The 26,688-nt window shown below is 41.6% G+C and overlaps 1 protein-coding gene across 1 annotated transcript in view; it reads left to right on the forward strand.

Annotated features, from left to right (window-relative positions):
- The first annotated feature begins 1,748 nt into the window (after positions 1-1,748).
- The window catches only part of kcnn3 (potassium intermediate/small conductance calcium-activated channel, subfamily N, member 3), a 130,330-nt gene continuing 105,390 nt past the window's right edge, over positions 1,749-26,688 (forward strand). Inside the window, exons 1-2 of the mRNA XM_017702026.2 lie at positions 1,749-2,261; positions 2,957-4,060. Of these exons, the coding sequence (XP_017557515.1) occupies positions 3,011-4,060 (1,050 nt within the window). The 5' untranslated portion in view covers positions 1,749-2,261; positions 2,957-3,010. The remainder of the gene's footprint in view (positions 2,262-2,956; positions 4,061-26,688) is intronic.

The raw sequence follows: 26,688 nt of genomic DNA on the forward strand, positions 1-26,688 counted from the left end.
TAAGGTTATTTGACTGAAGTTTGGGGGTAAGAACATGCCGGAAACCCATCCTTCTTCCAATCTAATACCTTATAAATTCACATCCTCTTCTTCCGTTTCCATGACAAAGTGTTCACAATCCCCCAGTTCTTCAGTCCTACACCAGTCCTGCTACAGTTATGAGAGGGGTGCGGCCTTCTAGCTACAGGAAGAAGCTGCCCAGAACCAGAACTCCTGCCCAAGTTCTCAGAGTTCTCCCTCTTCGCTCAATCAGTCTTCTCTCATACTACCACCACCATGCTAACGGTGTTGTCTAAACTAAATTCTAATTAGGAGCATGACCTCTAGATAGAACCATTTGCATGCTTAAAGGGTTCTTCACATTGTGGAATGGTTCTTCAGATTGATGGAGAATGTGTATTTTTCTGTGTAGAACCTTTTTTGACAATGGTTTTATATATATAGCATCAAAAGGGGTTCTTCTATTATTACAAGCCTGACATCATAACAATAGCAGAATCCTTTTTGGTGTTATATAGAACATACACCGATCAGGTATAAAATTATTATCCTTGTTTCTACGCTCATTGTCCATTTTATCAGCTCCACTTACTCTGTAGGTGCACTTTGTAGTTCTACAATTACAGACTGTAGTCCATCTGTTTCTCTGCATACATTGTTAGCTCCCTTTTACCCTGTTCTTCATTGGTCAGGACCCCCATGGACCCTAGCAGTGTACTATTTGGGTGGTGGATCATTCTCAGTACTGCAGTAACACTGACGTGGTGGTGGTGTGTTAGTGTGTGTTGCACTGGTCTGAGTGGATCAGACACACCAATACTGCTGGAGTTTTTAAACACAGTGTCCACTCACTGTCCACTCTATTAGACACTCCTACCTTGTCGGTCCACTTTGTAGATGTAAAGTCAGAGACGATAGCTCAACTGCTGCTGCACAGTTTGTGTTGGTCATCCTCTAGTCCTTCATCAGTGGTCACAGGACACTGTTGGCTGGATATTTTTGGTTGATGGACTGTTCTCAGTCCAGCAGTGACACTGAGGTGTTTAAAAACTCCAGCAGCATTGCTGTATCTGATCTACTCAGACCAGCGCAACACACACTTATACACCACCAGTGTTAGTGTCAGTGCTGAGAGTGATCCACCACCCAAATAGTGCCTGCTCTGTGAGGGTCCATGGGGGTCCTGACCACTAAAGAACAGGTTAACAAAGAGAAGCAGATCGCCTACAGTCTGTGTTTGTAGAACTACAAAGTGCACCTATAGAGTAAGTGGAGCTGATAAAATGGACAATGGATCGATATACACAACACATTCTCCATCAATCTGAAGAACATCTGAGCAAGCAAATGGTTCTATAGAGAACTCCCACTGCCTTTGCCAAAGAATCATCTTTTTAAGTGTAGAGTAAAGCAGAAAGGCTCCAGGCAAATCACCCCCACTATCCTACAGGTTACCTGACGTCTGTGGAGAGTCATTCAATTTTTATTATTATTATTATTTTTTTTTATTATTATTTATTTATTTTTAAACTAGGAACGTGCTCGTAGGACTGCGTGGGCAAAAGCGGAGGTGGCAGGGAGGAAATTCGCTAAATCAAATTTTCTTTCTATTTTGTTTCCCTTATTTTGTTTACGCTTAGCGAGATTCGACCAATCGGAAGCGAGAGGGGCGGAGCCCAGGGGCGGAGAGAGTGACAGAAGTTAGAGAGGGAGAGAGAGAGCTTGAATGAGAGAGAGAGAGAGAGAAAGAGAGGGAGCGCGCGCGAGTGGGAGCCTGAGCCTGAGGAAAGGAGGAAAGACTGATAAAAAATGGTGACATTATTTTTGTTTTCACTGTTTATTCACACCCAGTAGGTTTGAGTTTGAACCCAGCAGCGAAGGGTGAGGCGCCTCCCTCAAAACATTCGTGTTATGTAGTCTTCAGAACCTCTCCTGCTTCGTTTGTGTGGGTTTTCGTTTTCTATTTTACCTGTTTGGAGTTGAAAAGAAAGAGAAAAAAAAAAGAAATAAACGTGAAGGAAGGCCACTAAACGGAACGAGGGCTTTCGGGGGGAAAAAAGCAGGGATTATATCGCCTTTTTCAGATAAACACTGAGGAACATATAAGAGGCTCCCTTAAAAATAGCGCTCCGCAGCCGAAGGAGAACGGACGAGCAGAACGATGGACTGATCGTGACAACATGAAAAAGAAAAAGTGTGGCGGAATAAGGTGTCCCTGCCGTCGAGTGCACGCCTGAGAGCATCCAGACTGAGGAGAGAAGGTAAGGAGAGCTAGCAAAGAGTGAAGGATGGGGAGAGAGGAGAGAGACAGGTGTCTGGAGAGAGATGCAGAAGTGAAAAAAAGAGATGCTTGAGCTAAAATTGGGATGCTGTTCGTTTTAGGCACAGTTGCAAGATTCCTCTGTTTTGAAGTCAGCGTTAGTCATCTGGCCGCTCGTCACAGGTCCACGTCCAACCCAGTGCTTATGATTTGGCCACTTGCACAAGTTAGTGAATAATACAGAGATTTCGGGGTTGCATTTGTGTGACAGAGATTGCTGGAAGGAGGAAGAGGGAGGGAGGGGGATTAAGTGACCAGTAGATCCTTGAGGGATTCAGACGTTCATCATTCTCCTCCTGATGCTGCTGACTGTGTAGATGAATATGACATAGTACAGGTACTCCTGTGGTACAGGCCATAGTCAAGCCTTATCCGTTCAATCTGTTCAGTCATCAATGATGACCCATAACCTTTAGCATAACAAATGCTATGGCATCAAAATGCTTGCTTGAACTCCTTCTTTGGTTCCCTAACTCTCGAGCAACGTGCATTTCCATCCCATTCCATTCATTCTTTCAAAAGTAGATCCTTTACCCTGCACCCAGCATCTAGCACATCACATCAGGTTGCATCTGTTTTCTTCAGAGGAGGTTTAACCTGTCTCTCTTCCTCCAAACTGTCTGTCTGTCTGAGCAGAGTCGAGGAGGAGGTGGAGAACACACCCAAACCTGCTGGAGTTCCCTGGTTGCCATGGATCCCCCTCCCTCCTTGAGTTTGTCCCTTCTTGCCGGGAGCGAGGAAGAAGATCAGCGCCCTCCCCTCCCCTTGAGTGGCATTTCCCATGCCTCAGTAGCTGGCAACTACCCCGGCAACAGCCACTCCAACCACACAGGCGGGACTAGCAGCCTGGAGCGCCTCAACGGGACTCCGTCGCCCAGTGGCCCGAGCTTTCCCCCGGCATCCCTGCCCAAGCTGCCCTTGGCCACGACACCCCAGTTACCCACACCCATTCCTAACGCTTTGCACCCCACCAGCACCCCACTGTCCTCTTGCCTGGGAAGCCAGCACAGCCTGAGTGGGGAGGGCCCACCAATCTACAACGCCCTCTTCTACTCCTCACATTCCCCGTCATCTGATCGTGAGCGGGAACGGGACAGGGAGCGGGATAGGGGCTGCAAACACAGGCAGGCGAGTCCCCTGGTCCACCGGCGAGACAGCAACCCCTTCACGGAGATCGCCATGAGCTCGTGCAAGTACAGTGGCGGTGTGATGAAGCCGCTCAGCCGCCTCAGCGCCTCGCGACGGAATCTCATTGAGTCGGACAGTGGCAGTGACACCAAAGAGGGCGGAAGCGGGGCCGCCAGCGGGCAGGGGGCAGCCCCGGCCCCCTCATCTGCCTCCTCCCTGCAGCACCACGGACAGAACCCGCAGCAGCAGAACCCTCCCGAAATCGTCATTTCCTCCAAAGAGGACCCTCCCTACGGAAACGTGTACGAACTGGAGCCTTCAGCCAATCAGATGTCCATCTACCACCAGAACCACACCCTCTCTGAGAGCAGGGGCACTCTGGGGCAGTCCGGTAGCGGGAGCAACGGACGACGAGGGGGTGGAGCCGGCACTGGGAGGACGGCCCTGAAGGCTCCGAAGCGTAAGAACCAGAACATCGGCTACAAACTAGGTCATCGGAGGGCGCTGTTTGAGAAGAGAAAGAGACTCAGCGACTATGCGCTCATCTTTGGCATGTTTGGCATCGTTGTCATGGTGATTGAGACAGAGCTGTCCTGGGGCGTGTATAGTAAGGTGAGTCATTGGCTGAGCCTACCTTGACCAGGTGTTCTAATTGGATGGAAGAAAATCGCTGGGTGCCAAGGTGTCCCTATGGCTATGAATGGTCTTAGAAAGGTCATTTGACCTTCGCAGTAGAATGACAGAATGAACGAGAATGAGTTTCTATGCATGTATGAGTATTTATGATGTAAGAGATACATGTACGTCCATGACCCTGTATGTTAGGCATCTAAGGCAGGCACGGTTGCTGTGAATAGTGGTGGTATTTTAAAGATAGTGTCATTGATGGGTGGTATTGGGTGTCTGACAGCTGAAACAGAGTTGTTCTTGTTGTGCATATGTGGTGTTTAAGAAGGTCTCTTAAACTGCCTCAAGTGGTAAGCAGCCCTAAGCTGTCTTTAACCTTTCGCTGTGTAATAATGCATTAGTTTCAATAAGGAGGAAACTCTTTTAGATGTGCTGTCCAGTGTTAGCTCTTCTGTGAGAGAGAAAGACTGTGCCGTCTGCCAAGAGCATCCTATACATAAACATATGTTTTATGAAATATTAAACAGTGCTGAAACAAATCCAGTATTGCACAATAAGTAATACTCCAATATTACATTAATATATTAATAATGTCAGTAATCTTTCCATTATAATGCACATTAGCTGATGCGTACACTGCTCATGGTAGAGTAAAATTGAATGTGAGACAGAAAAATAGCAGTTGTTTTCATCAAATACCTGCTTGTCTTTAGCTTGATATCAGTATAGTGACCAGCTACGTGTATGTCAATACCTATGAATATGTGATATACTGTCGCTGAATGGACCACTTGAAATGGTCCAAGATTGCTTACAAAATCTATATATTGACTTACATTAAAGGTGAATTCCCCTGGTACGACAGTAATGATATGTTAGGGATCTACTGATATGGAAACTGATATTTTTCATTGCATATCTGCTGATACAGGTACATAAACATTTATTATGGGGAAATTGGTACTATATCCAAATGCTTCAGCATTTTGGAGAAATATAGCTTTTATTTCAATAGGCTAGCAAATAAGACTGTGCAATATGACAGTATTTGTCATTATTGTCATAAGTTATCTCACAGTATGTCACATTATGCACTTTGTAAGCATAACGTGGATATCACCAGTACCTAAAAATCACTGACCACTGGCATGTTTGATTACAAAGAGAGCTTTCCTTACGTGAATTTACTGCAGGGCAGTATGTGAGATGTTGAGTACAAATCAATGAATAGTTTTTGGAAGTGTTTTTAAAATATGGCACTACTTTGTCCTTTACAACTTACTATCAGGAAAAATATACAACGTGACATTGTGTGTGATTGAAACATCTTGAAGGATCGTAATGTTACACTTCTGGCTTTTGGCAGTCATGGGCTGGAGGTTAGGGAACCAGCCTCACGACTGAAAGGTCGCCAGTTCGATCCCCAGGGCCAACAGCACATGACTGAGGTGTCCTTAGGCAAGATGCCTAACCCCCAACTGCTCCCTGGGCATTGCGGATTGGGCTGCCCACCGCTCGGGGCAAGTGTGCTCACTGCCCCCTAGTCTGTGTGTGCTCGCTGGAGTGTATGTGGTGTTTCACTTCACGGATGGGTCAAATGTGGAGGTGAAATTTCCTAATAAGGGTCTCTTAATAATAATAATAATAATAATAATAATAATATCACTAATAATTTTTTAAATAATTGGTAAATATAGATCTAATCTAAATATAAATTAAAAAATCTGTCTGCTAAACAACTACTGGCCAATATCGATGTAAATCTGATTTCATCTGTTGTTTCATTAGTTTTGCATTGGAGTGATGAGGTGGATGTAGCTAAGCAACGAAGAAAAGTAGGCCGATGCTAAAAACAGCATTAGCAGCCAGGATTGGGTGGTATGATGATAATTAAAAAATGATGCTGGTATTTAAAAATTATGCCCATTTTATAAACGATGACACTATTTCAAATTATGATGTTTCAAAATTCTGTTTCAGTCTAGAATAGTCAAATAAACACATTTATATTGTTGAGAGGTCACTGTTTCAGCGGTGTGGCAACTCACCGGTAGGTGGTGATGGTAGAAAGTGTGGTAGCAGCTCTGCTACATCTAAAAGTTTCACAAATCTCAGAACATATTTCATTTCAGTTTGTACTCTAACGCCAGTCTATTGATCTTAGATATCCTTTAAACTGGTGTCATTTTAGCTTAAGTTAGCTGGAACCAAGCCTGTGCTGTCCTGTGTGGCATGTTTGCCTTCCTAAATAAGCTCTCATTAGCTTAGCCAAGCGCTACAGTCCCAAACACCACAGAACGGGTTTGATTTTCAGCTTTCTGGCAACTCCAACACTGGTCACTCCACTTTTCTCTCTCAGACATTAGTGTCTGTCATCTACACTTCTTCCAGCAGAGCAGCAGTTAGTCAGAATCAAGCCTGCACTGTGGTGTGTGGCACTCTTTGGGTCTGTAGCCTGTTAGCTACGCTAGCTAATCAGGCTACAGGCCCAAACACCGCAGAGCAGGTTTTATGTCACCTGTCTGTCCCCGTAGCAGTGGTTGCTTGACTTCACTCCCTCAGATTTGAATCACTATCATCTAAACCTGTGTCTACAGCAGTTTAGTCAACCAGAACCGAATGTGATCTGAGGTGAGCAGAGCTGTTATCATGCTAGCTAAGCTAATGCTAACCACCTGCTCTCTCCTAGTTAGCAGCTCTGTTTAACATTTAGCAATTGTTGGACAGACGGTTTAACGTTTATTGAGTGGTGGTTTGAAAAGTTTTTGATGGTTCATGACTTTGAAATCACGCAGGACGCAGGACGATTGTGTGCTGAATTAAAATCATTTGCCGAGCTAATTTAGAAAGGATGTCAAAAAGGAGAAATGAAAATGAAAGATAAGTCAGTTGGATTCTGAGTGGAAAATGCTCCATGAAAACTGGCAGGTTGTCTTTTATGATGCTTAACCACTGGTGGTCCACCTGTAAAACGCAGCGTGAAAAGCCAGCGGGCCACCAGCTTCGCCGTTAGCAGACCAACGGTGGCCCACTATCCTCTCGCCATCTAGGATATACAGGCCTGCAATGATGTAGTCATGCAGTTTGCATGATGCTAATTGACAGGGTATAAGCTTCCATTACTTGTTACCTACATTAGCCTTGTAGCTATAATCTTTCATACAGCAATGATAAATGATAATGCACAGTATCTTGCCACATTTTTATTGATATCATATCATAAACAAATGTAGAAGATAGCTGTTAGCACAGAAGTACTTCAAATAAAGCTCAGAGAAGTCTATATTTAGTATTAGAGCTGGGCAATATCACATTATCTATCATGATTGAGGTAAATTATTATAGGAGGCAAATCCGGCCAAAAAGAAAATGAAAATGAAAACAATAAAATGTAAATGCAAACCTCTTTTTGCCATTTCTTTTTCCAAACATCTGTGCAAATATCCTGCCAAAATTGAAAATGAAATGAAATACCTTCATTTGTCATTTCATGTCATTTCATTTTAGTTGTTATTCTGATTTTTCATGGACAAATGTAAAATGAAAAAGCTAACAGACAAAAGAAAACACAAACTTCACTTTGACTTTGGCTTTTCTTCATGAAACACAGAATATGTGTCAAAACTAAAATCAAAATGCAAAGTTTATTTTCTTATCTCTTCTTTCTGATAGGCTGCAAATCTGACAAAATTAAAATGAAAATGCAAAATGAATAAATCAACAGCGAAGTGACAGTCTGTGATTCCGTTTTCGACGCTGACGTGCTTTAACTGTCAGAATGAAAAGGAGAATGGAAACGAACATCAGCGCCACCTGCTGGAGATTCACTTTTCATTTTCCACTTTTCGATTTCTTTTTCTATCTGACCAACATGCAAATATATGTTAATTAGCACTAGGCGGGGCTACGGGGTACATTTTAGGACATCCTCAGCCGTCTGCGTCAGAATCGCCATCATTCCTCAAGATAAAAGACTTCGAGTCTCGAGAAAAACCACTGTCATGACTCAGATCTGGTGAAACTGAGCATCAGACCAGACGCCGTCAGACCAAACGGCCTCAGAGAAAAGGTATCAGACCAAACACAAGCCTGGTCAAGCACAGACTGGTTCGTATGACTTAGAAAACTATTGTGTATCTCGATATAAATGCCAGTGTAACATTTTCAGTTTTTCTCTGGGGCCGTTTGGTCACCAGATCTGAGACATGACGGTGTTTTTCCTTGGACGGCTGGGGCTGTCCTAAAATGTACCCTGTAGCCCCGCCTAGTGCTAATTAACATATATTTGCATGTTGGTCAGATAGAAAAAGAAATAGAAAATTTGAAAATGAAAAGTGAATCTCCAGCAGGTGGCGCTGATGTTCGTTTTCATTCTCCTTTCCATTCTGACAGTTAAAGAGCGTCAGCGCCGATAACTGAATCGCAGACTGTCAGTTTGCTGTTGATTTATTCATTTTGCATTTTCATTTTCATTTTATCAGATTGCAGCTGATCGCAATGAAAAAGAAATAAGAAATTAAACTTTGCATTTTGATTTTAGTTTTGACACGTATTCTGCTTTTCATGAAGAAAAGCCAAAGTGAAGTTTGTGTTTTCTTTTGTCTGTTAGCTTTTTCATTTTAGATTTGTCCATGAAAAACCAGAATAACGACTAAAATGAAATGATAAATAGCTGTTTTCAATTTATTTTTAGTTTTGTCACAAACGGCTCGTGCTCATGTGAAAAATGAGATTCCAAATGAAGGCATTTCGCTTCGTTTTCAATTTTGGCAGGATATTTGCTCAGATGTTTGGAAAACGAAATGGCAAAAAAATTGACATTTACATTTTATTGTTTTCATTTTCATTTCCTTTTTGGCTGGATTTGCCTCCCATAGATTATGACACACTGTGCATTTTAGAATGTTTGGTATATTTATTAAACTTCAAATCACTTCAGAGCTGCATGTTTGGTTAAAAAGAGAGCCGATTTAGTTCTGTTTCGTTGATTTAGTGCAGCACATTGTGAGTATGTGAAGTAATTCATAGTTTTTAAAAATATTTTTAAAATATGGCTCTACTTTGTCTGTTCGAACTTATCAGATGTCAGAAAAAAATAAATATTGTGACATTATGCACTGTAAATAGTATCACATTACATTTTGCCACAATGCCCAGCTCTAGTTAGGATCACCATTTTGTTATATATTTGATTATTTCAGTGTAATTGAATAATTCTGTGATGTAATAATTACAGTTATGAATAAATTTTGTATGGACAGTTCTGCTCTTTATTCTGATGTCAAAACTTAGCAGATTTGTTTAAAAAAAATAGCACAAATGTTTTTTTCAGTTACTTCTTGACCTATAATTCTGTGCTAAAGTCAGAGACCATCCTGAATTTATTTAATGGCCATTAAAAACACGCCATCCTTGTAGCGTCAGCATAAAAAATTTATTTATTATACTTATTAACAGAAAATTACACACAAATCTCAACAACTACATATAATATCAGTGTATAGATTGTATATTGATTCTCTATGTATTATATATTATTCTATTTTTCACACCCCCAAAGTTCAGTCTTAGGAGTTGGTTGCATTTTTTGTTTTCCATGATCGAGTGATCACAAACACATTCAGTGATGTTGAGGTCTGGACTCTGGGGTGGTCCGTCTGTTGCTCTGAGAACACCAGCAGCTTCTTTGTTTGATTTGCAAATGTTCTCACTTTATATGCATGTACATGCACGCACAGTGGTGCACGTGTGAGGAATTATGAATACTGACTTATACTGTGCTTTTCTTATTGTTGTCAATAACAGTGTCGTCATAGCTTTACTGGATAACTAAAACATATAAACGAGGCTGGTAGAGGTTTTGCCTGTGTGAAAGTGCTGAAGGTTCTCAGCCCTCGTTCAGTGATAATGATATTTTGTCAGTTTATCACAGCGTGGACTTCTGTCCATATCGTCCAGTCCTGACCAGCTGACAGGTATTGGCCTTATTCCACAAGTGGTTAAGACAGGCTGACATTTGAGGGTGTATGAGGGTCTCTCTCTCTCTCTCTCTCTCTCTCTCTCTCTCTCTCTCTCTCTCTATCTCTGTCTCTCATTCTGTGTCTCTGGCTTTTCTTTTTGTCCCTTTCTTTTTCTCTCTCATTCTCTCTTGTTCTCTCCTGTTTCTTTCTCATTCTGTCTGTTTTTCTCTTCTCTCTCTTTCTCTTTCGCCCCTCTCTCTCATTCCCTCTCTCTTTCTGTCTTTTCCTCACTTTCTTCCCTTATCTCTGTCCCATTACTCTTCTGTCTTTCACTTTCTTGCACCTCTCTTATTCTCTCTCCCCCGAATTTCATTCTCTTTCTTTCTTTTTCTCTTTCACTTTTCTGTCCTTTAGCCTGTTTTCTCTTCTTTTCTCTTCTCTTCTCTTCTCTTCTCTTCTCTTCTCTTCTCTTCTCTTCTATCATTTTTTCTTTCTTCTTTCCCACCTGTCTGTCCTTTAGCCTGTTTTCTTTCTCTTTTTCCTCATCTCTCTCTCTATCTCTCTCTCTCTCTCTCTCTCTCTCGGCTGTCGGACCTTTAGCTTGTCCTCTCTCTCTCTCTACATCTCGCTCCCTCTCTTCTCCTTCTGATGCGTTTATTCCTCTTTTTCTCTCTGTCTCACCCACTCATTTTCTCTCCTGCTCTGTGTCTCTCGGAGGATTCCTCTCCTCCCCTCTTGATGATTATTCTTGATCTCAGTGTCTCTCTCTCTCTCTCTCTCACTCTCTCTCACTCTCTCTCTCACTCTCTCTCTCTCTCTCTCTCTCTCTCTCTCTCTCTCTCTCTCTCTCTCTCTCTCTCTCTCTCTCTCTCTCTTTCTTCATCTTTCCGTCTCTCTCTTCTTCATACACACAGCTCTGTGTTAGCTGTCTCTTGTAACCCTCCACCGAATCTCTCTCTCTATCTCTCTCTCTCTCTCTCTCTCTCTCTCTCTCTCTCTCTCTCTCTCTCTCAGTCTCTCTCTCTGTTATTCTAGTGGGCGGGAGAACGGGGGAGTGTTATTGGAGAGGGAGAGAAAAGCGAGTGAGTGTGAGGAGAGATGAAATGAAAGGCTGTAATAAAATCTCTTTATTTGAGATCGAAAAACGGCAGAGTGAGTCAAGCCTGCACATGAATAATGGCCGCGGTGATTGTATACCATTATAGCCATTATAAAACAACACAAAAGGAGGCTGTTAGTGCCACGTCGCCTCTCACAGCAATTAAAGGGCTTTCTCCCGGTACATAACGGCCGAGCATCCTCACTGACAAGACCCGTCACAGTCCGTAAACTGGGGGTGTCAGGATACCAGAGTTTGGACTTTGATACCCCAGCCACGAACTGCACAGCGTATCGCCACTGTATCATGACTATGAGATGAATTTCCACAATCCTCTCTGTAGCAGAGAGCTACAGTACAGTGAGAAGTGAAGTCATACCCAAGGTTTTGTTGATTTTCTAAGTGTAAAATAAGTTTGCACATCCTCTACAGTATAAAAACTTAAATATGACAATTTCTGCTGTTTCTGGTGCACAGTGTCTTTTTATTTGCTGAGTTTAACACATCGCTGATGTTGGAAACAAAACCTTGTACCTCCAAAATGAGAACTTTACAGGAGAAGGAAAAAACCTACTTTGCTTTTAATGTAAGTCAGTGGAACCAGGCATCTTTCCAAGTAATTTTGGGCCCTTTCTTTTGGTTCATTCATTTTGAGATTTACAGACGACATAAAGGGCGACAGGCATTTTCAAATTATGTCATAAACTGAAAAATGATAAAAATACAAAAATGGACATATGGAGTTTTGTTCCGACAGCAGCGATATAAAACCCAATATAAAGTGTGCCATAACTTTTACATGGCCCACACTTGGTGTCACATCCCCAATATTTTAATTGCAGCAAATAAACAGTGGTTGTGCATAAAAAGGTGCAGAAGTGTCTCTGTAGAGAATGTGTGTTTGTTTTTTTAATAGAAAAAACATTATTTGACCAAGAGTGCCGAAACTAAGTAAGTCATTTTTTTAATATACACTGTTCGAAAGCTTGGAGCCATTTGCCATATTAATATTCTTTGTTTAGTTAGATACAATAATAAATACAGTGAATGTAAATATAACAAGCTGTTCACCAAGAGATCGCAGATGGTTTATTCGATATTTCAGTAAAATGATAGTAATATACTGTAGTTATCTACTTACATATGAAAAGACCATTTGTCCTCCTCCTCTACTAAAGCCACCATTTGGAAATATGAACTTAGATGAACAGTCATCAGCAAAAGTTGCTCCCCTCGTCAAATTCCACATTTCTAATGATTTTCTAGGTAGGAAAATATAATTTCAAAACTCATCCTCTCCAGATAATGTGGTGTGTGCAAAGGTTATGACACATTTTATAGTTGTTTTTTTTTCTAATGTATTCAATTCAGCCAAAAAACATAAATCATGCATTAAAATGCACAGAAGTGTGTCTCTGTAGAGAATGTGTGTTTATTTTTATGTAGGAAATACATAAATTGACCAGGAACGCCCAAACTTTTGAATGTAAGTCTGCAAGTTGGAAATAAAACCGGACCTCAAAATAAATACTAATAAATAAATATAATTTATTTTTACATACACTACTGTTCTAAGCTTGGAATCAATGGCTATAGTAATATTCTTTATTTATATACAATAATAACTCAAATACAGTGAATGTAAGTATGACAACCTGTTCGCCAAGAGACATTTAAATGTTTTATTCCATATTTCAGGGATTCTGTGAAGGAAGTAAGTAATATTATAAATAATTTACTGTGGTTATTGCTGCCCAATGAAAAACAAGTATCTCCAAAACAGTAACTTTACAGGAGAAGGCAAAAACACTCTTACTTTTCAATGCAAGTGAATGAGAAGAGGCTTTATTCCAAGTGTTTATTTGAGCATTTCTATTGGTCCATTCGTCGTGAAAGTTTTACAAAGCATGAAGGACAGCAGGTGTGTTGAAATTATGTGGAAAATTGAAAATCATTTCGTTTGACAATGACGATATGAAAGAACGTTTTTCCTTTCTCCTCTACTGAAAACATCATTCTGGAAATATAAAATAAAAAAAAATGTAAAAATAAACCTAAATTAACACATTGTAATGTAACAAATGTGGTCTGTGCAAAAGTTATGGTACACACACACACACACACACACACACACACACACATATATATATATATATATATATATATATATATATATATATATATATATATATATATATATAATTTTTCCTCCCAATGCATTAAATTCAACCAATAAACATCAATTGTGCATTGAAATGTGCAGCAGTGTGTTCCTTGTAGAGGATATGTTTACTGATTTTCACAGGAAGACGTGTCATTGAACCAAGGGGTGCTCAAACTTTTGCATACGACTGTATCATTGCCAGATCTGCTCATCTGAAACATATGAACAAGCATAATTTGATTATTGTCAGAATACAACGGCAATGTACAAACCAGATTCCAAAAAAGTTGGGACACTAAACAAATTGTGAATAAAAACTGAATGCGATGATGTGGAGATGGCAAATGTCAATATTTTATTCAGAATAAAACACAAATCACAGATCAAAAGTTTAAACTGAGAGAATGTATCAATTTAAGGGAAAAATATGTTGTTTCAAAATTTCATGGCGTCAACAAATCCCAAAAAAGTTGGGACAAGGCCATTTTCACCACTGTGTGGCATCCCCCCTTCTTCTTACAACACTCAACAGACGTCTGGGGACAGAGGAGGCCAGTTTCTCAAGTTTAGAAATAGGAATGCTCTCCCATTCAAGTCTAATACAGGCCTCTAACTGTTCAATCGTCTTGGGCCTTCTTTGTCGCACCTTCCTCTTTATGATGCGCCAAATGTTCTCTATAGGTGAAAGATCTGGACTGCAGGCTGGCCATTTCAGTACCCGGATCCTTCTCCTACGTAGCCATGATGTTGTGATTGCTGCAGAATGTGGTCTGGCATTATCTTGTTGAAAAATGCAGGGTCTTCCCTGAAAGAGATGACGTCTAGATGGGAGCATATGTTGTTCTAGAACCTGAATATAGTTCTCTGCATTAATGGTGCCTTTCCAGACATGCAAGCTGCCCATGCCACAAACACTCATGCAACCCCATACCATCAGTGATGCAGGATTCTGAACGGAGCGTTGATAACAACTTGGGTTATCCTTGTCCTCTCTGGTCCGGATGACATGACGTCCCAGTGTTCCATAAAGAACTTCAAATCGTGACTCATCTGACCACAGAACAGTCTTCCATTTTGCCACACTCCATTGTAAATGACCCCTGGCCCAGTGCAAACGTCTGAGCTTGTGGAGCTTGCTTAGAAATGGCTTCCTCTTTGCACTGTAGAGTTTCAGCTGGCAGTGGCGGATGGCACGGTGGATTGTGTTCACTGACAATGCTTTCTGGAAGTATTCCTGAGCCCATTCTGTTATTTCCTTGACAGTGGCATTCCTGTTTGAGGTGCAGTGACGTTTAAGGGCCCGGAGATCCCGAGCATCCAGTAGAGTTTTACGGCCTTGGCCCTTACGCACAGCGATTGTTCCAGATTCTCTGAATCTTTTGATGAGGTTATGCACGGTTGATGATGATAACTTAAAAGTCTTTGCTATTTTACGCTGGGTAACACCATTCTGGTATTGCTGCACTATCTTTCTGCACAACAATGGTGGACTTGGTGATCCTCTTACCATCTTGGCTTCTGAGAGACACTGACACTCTGAGAAGCTCTTTTTATACCCAATCATTTTGTCAATTGAGCTGATTAGTGTTAATTGGTCTTCCAGCTGTTCGTTATATGCTCAATTTCCTTTTTCCAGCCACTTATTGCTACTTGTCCCAACTTTTTTGGGATTTGTTGACACTGTGAAATTTTGATTCAACATATTTTTCCTTTAAAATGTTACATTTACTCAGATTAAACTTTTGATCTTTCATCTATGTTCTATTACCAATAAAATATTGACATTTGCCATCTCCACATCATTGCATTCCGTTTTTATTCACAATTTGTTTAGTGTCCCAACTTTTTTGGAATCCGGTTTGTACTGTCATCCTGTTTAAATATAACATACTGTAAGTATTTAGGAAAGTAATAAAAGTAGATGGGCAGTTTTTCAAAATTGTGAACGGCAACGTCCCCTTGAGAGAAGGGAAGATGGAGAGAGCTAGACAGAAAGAGAAAGAGAGAGAGAGAGAGAGAGAGAGAGAGAGACGGCTATTAGAGGGATATGGCGAGGGTCTTCTTTCACGCCTGTCTTGGCTGCGGCTCTATGAGTGACCTCCTGTATTGATTATTGATAATCATTCACCCACACACACGCTTACCCTCCTACACACACGCCAGCTCCTGATGAGCGCTTTTATTCTGTAGGAGCTGAGTGTGCGTGTGTGTGTGTGTGTGTGTGTGTGTGTGTGTGTGTGTGTGTGTGTCAGCTGCTTTTGAAGGGAAGGAGACAGGAAACTCCTGTTGAGACGGGTTAATGTCTGTAAGAATATCCGTACCTCTCTCTCTCGTGCACTCTCTCTCTCTTCTGTATTAGATTTAAGGATGCTCAGTGTGCGGATTCATGCTTTTTGCACAAAAGCGATGCATCAAATTTACTTCATTCACGTTTGCACATCAGTTGCACGTGAATGCAGCATGTAGCACTTACCCATCACTGACCGTGTTTACATACAAAGATGTTTGCCAATCCGACAGAATACTTCTCTAATATAGATTATATAGATTAAGACTGACGTGTTTATGCTCACTCTACTCAACAGTCTGATGGGAAATCTCTGCGCACTGCAAGTAATCATGTCCAATATGACGCGCATGTGTGGACTACCACTTAGTGTACCAGTGTTACCATGACAACGAGCGTCACGTGAGCCCAGTCAGAGTGAGACGAGTTTTCAGCTGCCGCACTTGTGTTTTTAGCTGTTTTGAAACGATGGCAGAAAAATGTACTTCACATGTTTTAAGGACGCGCAGAGAGGAAGACGCCGCGCTCTGAGACACTTAAGCCGGACGCCCGTCCCACCGTCGTCTTTTAAAGCTCAAAGCGTGAGCTTCGTCTCCTCTGCTGACCAATTTCATGTGCGTCTCGCTATGACCTGACGCACATGCACTTTCTGATAGGGAATGTAATCGGATACAGACATTTACGCGGCTGTTATTCTTCTTTTTAACTGATTATTTACAGGTTTACCCACCCCGTGTAATCGGAAAGAAATTGTATTCCGAATGACCTCAATGACTAGACTTGTCTGTAGACTGAAGTGTATACATGCATGTATTTTATTCCAGTCGAACTATTATTATTATTATCAGATTATTAACGGATTATTAGGCAGCATGTAAACGTGGCTACTTTTAGTTAACTTGCTTTTTGTTATGTAGTGAAATGTAGAGGGAAGGGTGGGCAATATGGCAGAACCATAAAAGAACAAGAGTAAAGATGGCAGGACACATTTTTTATTTTCTGATGCCGATACAATATTTATCCTTTAAAATCGGCTAAGATTTAATAAGAGCTTTTATATCTGATCCGGTATTTTCTTTTGATATTGGCCCGATAACCCACACACACATGCACACACACACAGGCACATTATCTAAGCTGCTTATCCTCCTTGGTTGTTGGGGAGCTGGAGCTTATTCCAGTGCTCACTGGACAGAAGGCTGGAAACACCCTGGCCAGTCTGCAAGTCCATCACAGGGATAAACGCTCACACCTAGGGCCAATTTAGCATCTCCAGTTGGCGTGAGTGCAGGACTCAAAACATGTTGCTGTGATTCAGGTGGATTCAGGTTCAAACGGAATATTATGAAGCTCAGGTCAGAATGGGACTCAAAACAGGATAATGCGATTCGATTGGGTTTGGGAAGAGTTTTGTTGGGCTCGGATTGGGTTCAGACTCAACTGATGCAGTGTGGGTCAGGGTCAGACAGAATGGGCTCAGATTGGGTTCAGACTCAAAACACGATGATGTGGTTAGAGTCGGATTCAGACAGAATCAGCTCGGGTTTAGACAGAATTTTGTTTGGCCTTCGGTCGAGTTTGGACTCAAAACAAGATAATATGGTTCGAGTTGGGGTCAGACACAATTTTTTCAGGACTTAGGTGGGGTGCAGTCTTCAAGTGTAATGGTGTGGTTTTGGGCTCAAAATGTGAAGATGTCTTTCAGGTTGGGACGAGACTCAAAATGGGACGATATGGTTCGGCTTGGATTCGGACAGAATTTTGACGAGCTCAGGTCAGATTCCAACTCAAGACGGGATGATGTGGTTCGAGTTGGGTTCAGAGAGAATTTTGTCAAGACTTAGATGGCGTTCACACTAATAATGTGGTTCAGGTTGGATTGGCTTCAGTTGGCATGCTGTGGCCCGGGTTGGGCCGGGTTGGGTTGGATTTGGACTGAAAGCATGATGAGGGTCAGTATTTTGTTTGGGTATTTTGTTTTACGTCAGTTTCGGACTCAAACAGGCTAACGTGGTTTGGGCCGAACTCAGACAGATTCAAAAAGCGATGATGTGTCGGGTCGAACAGGGACAGAAAATTCTTAGGCTGTGTTCAGATTTGGATCAAAAAAACAGCCTCTGTTAAAAAATTGTATCTTTTGGTTATTGTGATAAATGACATCCCATTACATGCCACTGTGATTTTCTGAGCATGTTGTAGATATCGTGAGTACTTAAAGAACTGCTAAGCAAGTGCAGTGTTTGTCTCATTACAGTGAGAATAATTAGTCCAGCTCAACTGGATTTACTGCAGGGCAGTTTGTGAAAGGTTAGTGGTTTTTCCAGCTTATCCAGCTTATCAAAAACGAAATATTGTGGTGCTCATCATGTATCATGATGTTATATTTTTGCCATATTGCCTTCCCTTACACCTTTGGTAGTAGTTAGGGGTGCACGATCGAAAGGCTGCTAAAAAAGCTAAAAAAAAAACAAAGTAAATTTAAATTGCCCATAAAAATGTATGTTGGGAAAACATTCTGTTGTGGAAATGAAGTTAATTAAATGCATTATTTTTTCCCATGTGTGCATATTCAAGCAAATGAATTTCTTTGCCACAACAAAAAAAGGATAACTTGCATATTTAATGGGCCATATTGTCCATTTGGCTTGTATGTCTTAATGTTAATAGTCATATGCAAAAGTTTGAACACACCCTGGTCAAAGGACGTGTTATGTTGTGGCATTTTTTTCTGCATTGTTTCTGTTTGTGAATGAACGTATGTGTGTTTAACTCTTTGGGGGTTTAAGTATCTCCAAGATAATAGCAAAAAATCGACATTGCTTTAAAACACTGCGGCTTGTGACAGAAACTGTGAAAGGAGCTGAAAGACTAACTTTGTAGCCACCTGATGTGAAGGGTAGGGCTGCGTTTAGCTACAGGAATACAGAAAACATAGGAGATACCCCACAAAGTTAGGAATACAGACTTGTGTCTGTGTGCGTTTCTCAGGAGATCCCTGCTTCATTCACACTCTCGGCACATCCCTCTTTCCTAAAATAGACAGGTAACACCAGCAGAAGTGAGGGAGACGGGAAAGAACGCAGGACGAGGTGCAGAGAGTGAATCACAGGAAACGATGTGATACTGTTATCGTGTGTGTGAGTGCATGAAAATCTCAAGTGTTTCCCTTCACGTCAAATTCTCAAGTGGTTTGTTGCCAGGACTTCTTTGCCACGACAAAGAAAAACATTATGATCTGTATATTTAGAGGGTTGTATTGTTCATTTCTTGTACTTTTAATTCAAGTTAAACAGGCCGTTTTTAGCATTGTGCCTTTAAAGCTGATCACATTTAATACACAAGAGCTGTTTATTTACTAAATATAACATACTGGGAAAAATGAAACATAAAATGTGGCCTGTGCAAAAGTTATAGCACATTTTTATATGTTATGTTTTATTTTTTCATCCAATATGTTAAACTCAGAAAATACACCGATCAGGCAGAACATTACGACCATCTCCTTGTTTCTACGCTCATTGTCCATTTTATCAGCTCCACTTACTGTATAGCTGCACTTTGTAGTTCTACAGTTACAGACTGTAGTCCATCTGTTTCTCTGATACTTTGTTAGCCCCCCTTTTACCCTGTTCTTCATTGGTCAGGACCCCATGGACCCTCACAGAGCAAGTATTATGTGGGTGGTGTGTCATTCTCAGCACTGCAGTAACACTGACATGGTGGTGGTGTGTTAGTGTGTGTTGTGCTGGTCTGAGTGGATCAGACACAGCAGCGCTGCTGGAGTTTTTAAACACCTCAGTGTCACTGCTGGACTGAGTTTAGTCCACCAACCAAAAATGTCCAGCCAACAGCGTCCTGTGGGCAGGGTCCTGTGACCGCTGATGAAGGATTAGAGGATGACCAACACAAACTGTGCAGCAGCAGATGAGCTATCGTCTCATCCATGGTCTCTACAAGGTGGACAGATAAGGTAGGCGTGTCTAATAGAGTGGACAGAGTGGACACAGTGTTTAAAAACTCCAGCCGCACTGCTGTGTCTGATCCACTCGTACCAGCACAACACACACTAACACACCACCACCACGTCAGTGTTCCTGCAGTGCTGAGACTGTATGTATGTACAGTATAGATACTGTATATGTGTGTGTGTGTTTGTGTGTATGTGTGTGTGTGTGTGTGTGTACATTTAATGTACATGAAATTGTGCACTAAAATGTGGAGACAGTCCCAGATTTAAGTAGGGATGCAACAAATGTCCAATAGAATCGAATAAATAAAGAAAAGTATTAGAAAATGGAAAATCTATTCAAATGAACTGGGATTTGTCCCATTTTATTAAAGTATGCCCTTTCTTATCAGACCGATGGGAAACTTTCTTTTGTTTGTGAAGATATACACAGTTCCAGCCCTATGTTTGAGTGTGTTCTCTGTAGAGGGTGTTCAATTGACCACAAACAAGCCATAAACATCACAACCAAGTAATCTAGGGAGGTAAATCAGCTTCGCCCATCCCCACCTTCCACAGACAGTACAGCCCCGTACTGCTGATTGTAATTGGTCATAGAAGTGAATCTAGTAGAGTAGGTAGAGATTAGCCTGTTCAGTAATTGGTGTTGTGGTATGAATGTAGTGGGTTACCACCCCACATCTCTTCCTGGATCTCCTTGAAACATTCTGGCACCTCCCCCTCATTATCTTCATCACCTGTTGCTTGTCATGTTCGTCACTGGTTTGTATTCTGAGCCGTTTCCGTATAACACTTAGGCATGTTTTTAAGTTTGCCTTGTTAGTTCTGATTTTTCACTTTCACCTGCCTTTGTTTGTTGATGACTGGCTGATAGTGCAGCACGGTGGCGTGGTGGGTAGCGCTGTCGCCTCACAGCAAGGAGGGCCTGGGTTCCTCTCTGTGTGGAGTTTGCATGTTCTCCCCGTGTCTGCGTGGGTTTCCTCCAGGTTCTCCGGTTTCCCCCCCCACAGTCCAAAGACATGCAGTCAGGCCAACTGGACGTGCTAAATTGCCCAACAGCCGTGTGAGTGTCATGCCCTGCGATGGACTGGCGACCGGTCCAGGGTGTATCCTGCCTTCCGCCCGACGACTGCTGGGGTAGGCTCCAGCACCCCCCCCACAACCCTGACGGAGAAGCGTCTTAGAAAATGGATGGCTGATAGTTTTGTCTGCGTTTTGCCTGACTGCCTATCTTGTGATTCCTGCTCTTTGATATTCCTCCAAAGCACTTAGTAACATATGACTTAGTCAGATTTGAAAACGTATAAGCTTTTTTTGTTAATCAGATAATTAGAAGATTTTATATTTTTTTTAAGTATTAAAATTTGATTGAAAATAAATGATTTATGGTATTGCTAATTCAGCCTTCTTACAGTAAGAGCGAGCGGTAGCAGAATTATTGTCATGCAAACTGCTAACAAATCACTGCCAATTCAGAACCAAAATCACGTTATTTACTTATTTCTTTTTCAGAATCAGGATCAGTTGAGAAGGTACGTTTTAATTGGAGTTCTCCTGATTTTCTGTGCATAAATTTATGCATAATTCTTGTTGAGATATAAACAAAGTCATTCAGAGTGGTTTGATGTGAAACACTGCATTGTAGAGAAATTTACAGACTCAGATTTTCTTTACAGTGCTAGTGAATGGAACCAGGGGTCACAATGTCAACTACATGAAAATAGCAATTCTATTCACTATCCAGAACAACCAGTGAACCTACATTTCTTCTACATTTTTATGGTAATTATGGTGAAACAGCACTGAATCTGAAAAAACGATGTTGTCTTTGGGGATTGTTTTGCCTTATGATGCCCTGCATCTACCTCGTTCACCATGAATGCGTTTATAAATATACGTTTGAGGTCAAAGTGTCAAAATATTGTTCACAGAACTGTCTCAAAACAGTGTCTCAGACATCAGGCAGCAAATTTACATGTTTTCGTAGCCATCTAGGAGTCTTTATTCTTGTTTTAGGAAATTTCAGCTACTCTTCCTAGTAGAACATCTTACATAAGATGTTTAAGGTCTACCCACAGATTATTTAACACCTTAAATTGCCAGAATCCACCAGCAGGGATACAATTTTATTGCAGATTTCTGTAACCTAAGAATAGCTCAGCAAATGTGCACTGAGGTCCCTGTAGTTACTGAATTATAAGCCTTAGTTTGTCATGAGCCATGGGTTTTAAAAGGTTAAAGATATTTAAGTCAGGAAACTGTGAGGACCATTTAAAAGCTTCAGCTTATGTTTCTTAAAGTAGTTCATAGTGGATTTAAAGATGGGCTTGGGATCACTGTCCTGTTATAGAAGCCAGTATCTTTCCAGCTTCGTTTTCTTGATTGCGTCACATTTGCTTGCAGAATTTGCTGAAATTCTCCATCACCTCAATGCTCAACAGTCTATAAGACGTTCTTTTCATCAAACGATGCCTGTTTTTTTCTTCTAACATACCTTTGTTGTATTGCGGTTAAAGAAAAAAAAGGTTAAATCTTCCTGCAGGTTCTTTGCTGTCATGTAGGGGTTTTGCTTTACCTTTCTGGTCAACACACAAGCAGTTTTCTTGCTCTTCCAGATCGAGGTCTTGCCTCAATTTCAACAGCTCCCCTTAACTGGCATTTTTAATGCCATTTCAGACGGTGGAAACTCTGAGCTGGAAGCGCTTGAATATTGTTTTATACCCATCCCCTGCCTTGTAGGCACTTAGACCACTTAGCTTTATTGTTCAGATACTGAGCCGGCTGCTTCAAGGTGCATGTGGTCATGGAGTGGTTAGTAAGGTTCAAAGAGTCAAAGAATGGAAATGTCTATGAAGTTAATTACATTCAGGCACTTTACAAATAGGATGGTGTCCAATCTTTAACACGTGCCAGAATTGCTCATTTTTATTTGTAAGTTAATCAGAAATCAAGTAACTGCATTAATATGTGTAGAAAAATGTGCTATATATGCCTCCAATATGAAGTATGTTAATGAAAATCCAAACTGCTTATGGCCCACAGCTAATTAAACACACACACACACACACACACACACACACACACACACACACACACACACACACACACATACACACACACACACACTTTGCACTGATAGGCTCAATTACACTCTGACTGACGTGTACATGCACCGTTGATTACGCTGCGACATACGCCATTACACTCCTGAAAACCCAATTACAGTACACACGCAGAGGCAGAGGGGGAGGAGGAGAAAACACACATGTATGTTCTTGTGCACACACCCCTCGCCCACCCACACACACACACACACACACACACACACATATACACAAGAATCTTTTAGGTTAAGTGGAGTCTGTTAAAATCGATGCACCCCGTCTCCCTTGCTTCTTTGAAGTTGTCGCGTTGGGGTTGGACGCACATACACACAGCCATCTTTGAACCCAAAGCCTGGCACATAGGGACCGACAGGTGGTCCGTAGGAGCAGCTGCACATTCTTACACACACACATCCCCACCACCCCAGTAATATGGCCACTTCCCCAGGGCAGCCATGCCTGTGTGAAAATGACGTATCGATTCAGCAGAGAGTGACACATGGCTCTGTCAGATGTTTGGCCTTGTTACTGTGGGAGTGGGAGGGCCAGGCAGGCATGCAGTTCATCAGCCGAGACATGTTTGGTCTCTGAAGTTTGCTTTAGGCTATTAGGCTAATGTCGAAAACAAGTAATGAAGCTTCTAGTCTGCGATAAAAATGGACATCAAGATTACTGATACTGTCCAGGGCTTAATTTGTAAGTGATGAGGTCTCAGAACACTGATTAGTGATGGATTCGGCAGTTCAGTGGAAAAAAAACAACAGCCAGAAAAAAAAAGAGGTTTTCCCATTACATTCAGTCTTACGGTCTTACAGTCTTACAAGCATGTTAACAGCTTAACAGCTTAATCTTAAGCATCACTCCTTCTCTCTTACAGTATATGGGTTTCCCAAAACTGAAAGCTTCTAATGAGCGAGTAGTTAACTTAAATGGCCAGGGTCTGACCTGCAGCCCAAGGTTTTATTGCACACTTCTGTAACCTAAGAATAACACAGCCAGTTTGCATTGAAGTCCCTGTAGTTACTGGCTAATAAGCCTTAGCATGTCATAAGCCTGGATTTTAAGGGGTAAATAAATCAGAGTCACAAGCAGAATCTCCTTATTATTAAATAAACCAAAACTATAATTAATGACTTGGAATTCATTTTTTTATATTGACCGACCAAAATTACAGTTCAAGTTAAAGTTGGGATGCTGTGCAAAATGTAAATAAAAACAAAATGTAATGATATGCAAATCACTCAAACCCTGTATTTCATTGAAAATACTGCAAAGACAACATTTGATTCAAATGTTGAAAGTGAGAAGTTAAAAATTGCTAGTAGTATGCTGATGTCTCGGTAGCTAGCTAGCTATTTTTTTCTGTTCCATGTCAAACGGTCCATAGTTACATTCTGGCACCTGAGGCATCAGACTTGCTGCACAATTTAAGGCGGAACGGGAACATTCTAACGTGAAGCTGGGGAATAGCTGACGTCAGCTTCATATCAGTGAAGAGTTAGGGGTGGGCGATGATAAATAACACTCCCACCCCCCCTTTAACGATATATGATGCCCTAAATGTAACTAAAGACCGGCAGTGAGGTTGCTGAACTTTACCCCTCACTGCAGACTGGCAGGGTCGCCTGCTACTGAAGTAGTGAAAGGGAAGATTTCAACCACTACCCCTTGTAACCCAGTTCCAAGGGGTGAAATGACACTCGAAAACAAGGGGTAGGGGTAAAAAGTAAGAATTGGGATTGGGTCTTAGGCGTGCATTGTGTGGAGTTAAGTGACCAAAATGTCTTGACTGATTGAATGCATTTGGGGCAAAGGAAGGAGAAAAATGATATGTTTTTTTAAAAGAACAGTAGCCAGTGAGAGGGAACTACTTAAAGTACGAGGGCAGTCGGTAAGACTGCAGTCCATCTTGTAGGATGACCATTTTATTAGGATCTCCTCCCTGCTAGCTCTGCCTTGCAGGTGTACAGTTATAGATCCTGTGACCCATCTATTGTTAAACTCTGTAGCCATTCATCGAGGTAAGTGGTAAGTTTCCGACCACAGAGCTGCTCTTAGCTGGATTTTTTTGACCGCTCTCAACCTAGCAGTGACACTGACGTGTGTAAAAACCCAACACGGCCATGTCTGACACACTCATACTCTACCATATCAGTGTCACTGTTGTGCTGAGAATGGTCCACCTCCAAAATAATACCTAAGCTTTCCTTTGTCATAAACAGACTAACAATGAGCGAGTCAGAGGGCGTGGCTGACAAATAGTGCAGCAACAAGCTACAGTCTGTAATTGGACACCTATATAGTGAACCTATAAGGAAGGTAGAGCTCATAAAGTGGAAGACGGGTTTATACTGCAACATTCAGCTGGAGTGAAATGAACAGATTAACCAGTAATGGCCAATTACGAGACATGCTGATGCCTTCACTTTCCTTTATGAACAAAAAAGTATTTTGTTGCGCAGCAGCAAGTCCTGCCTCTTGTTTGCCCAGAATATCAAAATATCCACAGGGCATAACTAAATACAAATTCTGAGCGTTAAACAATGTTCTCTGTGTGACCGCATGTCGATTTTATTTCTGCTGTGTATTCAGCCCAACACTGTTAAGCTTGAGAACCACAGAGACTGAGCTGAAGGCTGAAGTCCCATCACCCAGTGGTATAATGAAGCTTGACTTATGCTTGCTTCATCAAAACTGCTGTAATCTACTATCCATGAGTCCAGCCTAATGATGGTGAGAATTTGTTGCTGTTGTTTAGTCAGCTTAAGAGTATTGATTAGCGCTTGTTGGGTTTTTTTTTTTTAGTTCAGTTGGTGGTGGGAGTGCATGCTTGAGAATGAAAAGGGTTGAATGTATGATATGGTATCATTATTGTCATAATAAGTGTTATGGTCTATGGTAATGATAATGCGAAGCAGTGATGGAAAGTGTTCCTTTCACTCTCCTGCATTGGTGCTGCACCAGTGGGTTCAAACAGTTGGGGCAGTAGCAGATAAACAGTGAAAATACTGGCTGCTTGGAACTATTTCACAGTTTCTACAAGGGACAACATACAAGCAAATTGGAATGTCTGTTCAAGCGAGCATCAAGGGAAGGCACAGCAGCCAAGAACTCCACTCCAGGTTTGAAACCACTGGAAAACATAAAATCCCACTCGATACACAGAACAGCAGAAGTAGAAAGTCCTCGCTATAGCATGCAGATGCTATCGGTGGCCCAAATGACAGCCAAAGTGCAACGCATAAGTAAAAATAAATAGTAGAATTCATTGCATGGATGAATTGCATTCTCTGTTGTTGAGGATTTGGGATTTTGTAGGCATGTGCTGTAGCTGACTGTACTAAGAAAAGTCTCAACAGTGTTGATAAAATGAATTAAAAATAACTTTTAATATGTATTAAGCGACCCTTATTAGTCCCACAATGGGGAAATTTCACCTCCACAATCGTACCCATTCGTGCAGTGAAACACCACATACACACTAGTGAAGACACACAATAGGGGGCGGTGAGCATGTTTGCCCAGAGCGGTGGGCAGCCCTATCCACAGCGCCCGGGGGGCAGTTGGGGGTTACGTGCCTTGCTCAAGGGCACCACCGTCATGTACTGTCAGCTCAGGGGATCGAACCAGCGGCCTTCTGGGTGCAAGGCTGGTTCCCTAAATGCCAGCCCACGGCTGCCCCCAAAGTATGTCACAGCTCTAGGGGAGACCTGAACGCAGTGCCTTAGACAACCTTAGACCGCTCGGCCATCCTGACCGTTATTATTACCCCTCTGTTTATTATTTGAACATTTCTATTTTTCAACATAAAGCAATTCTTATATTCTAGCTCAGGGCTTCTTAAGCCATTTTCAGAGTGCAGCGCTTTTTAAGGGTAAAAAATATTCCTCTTTCCCTTGACTTCCCTTCAGTTTCCCTCCATGGTGATGGTCACCTTTTATGCGTTGTCATTGGGTTACTTGACGTTACATTGACGATATCTGATTACATCGCTTCATCGTCCAAGTCTACTTCAAGCTAGCTCTGAAGTGC

Source organism: Pygocentrus nattereri, chromosome 3, assembly GCF_015220715.1.
Source record: "Pygocentrus nattereri isolate fPygNat1 chromosome 3, fPygNat1.pri, whole genome shotgun sequence".
Classification (NCBI taxonomy): Eukaryota; Metazoa; Chordata; class Actinopteri; order Characiformes; family Serrasalmidae; genus Pygocentrus; species Pygocentrus nattereri.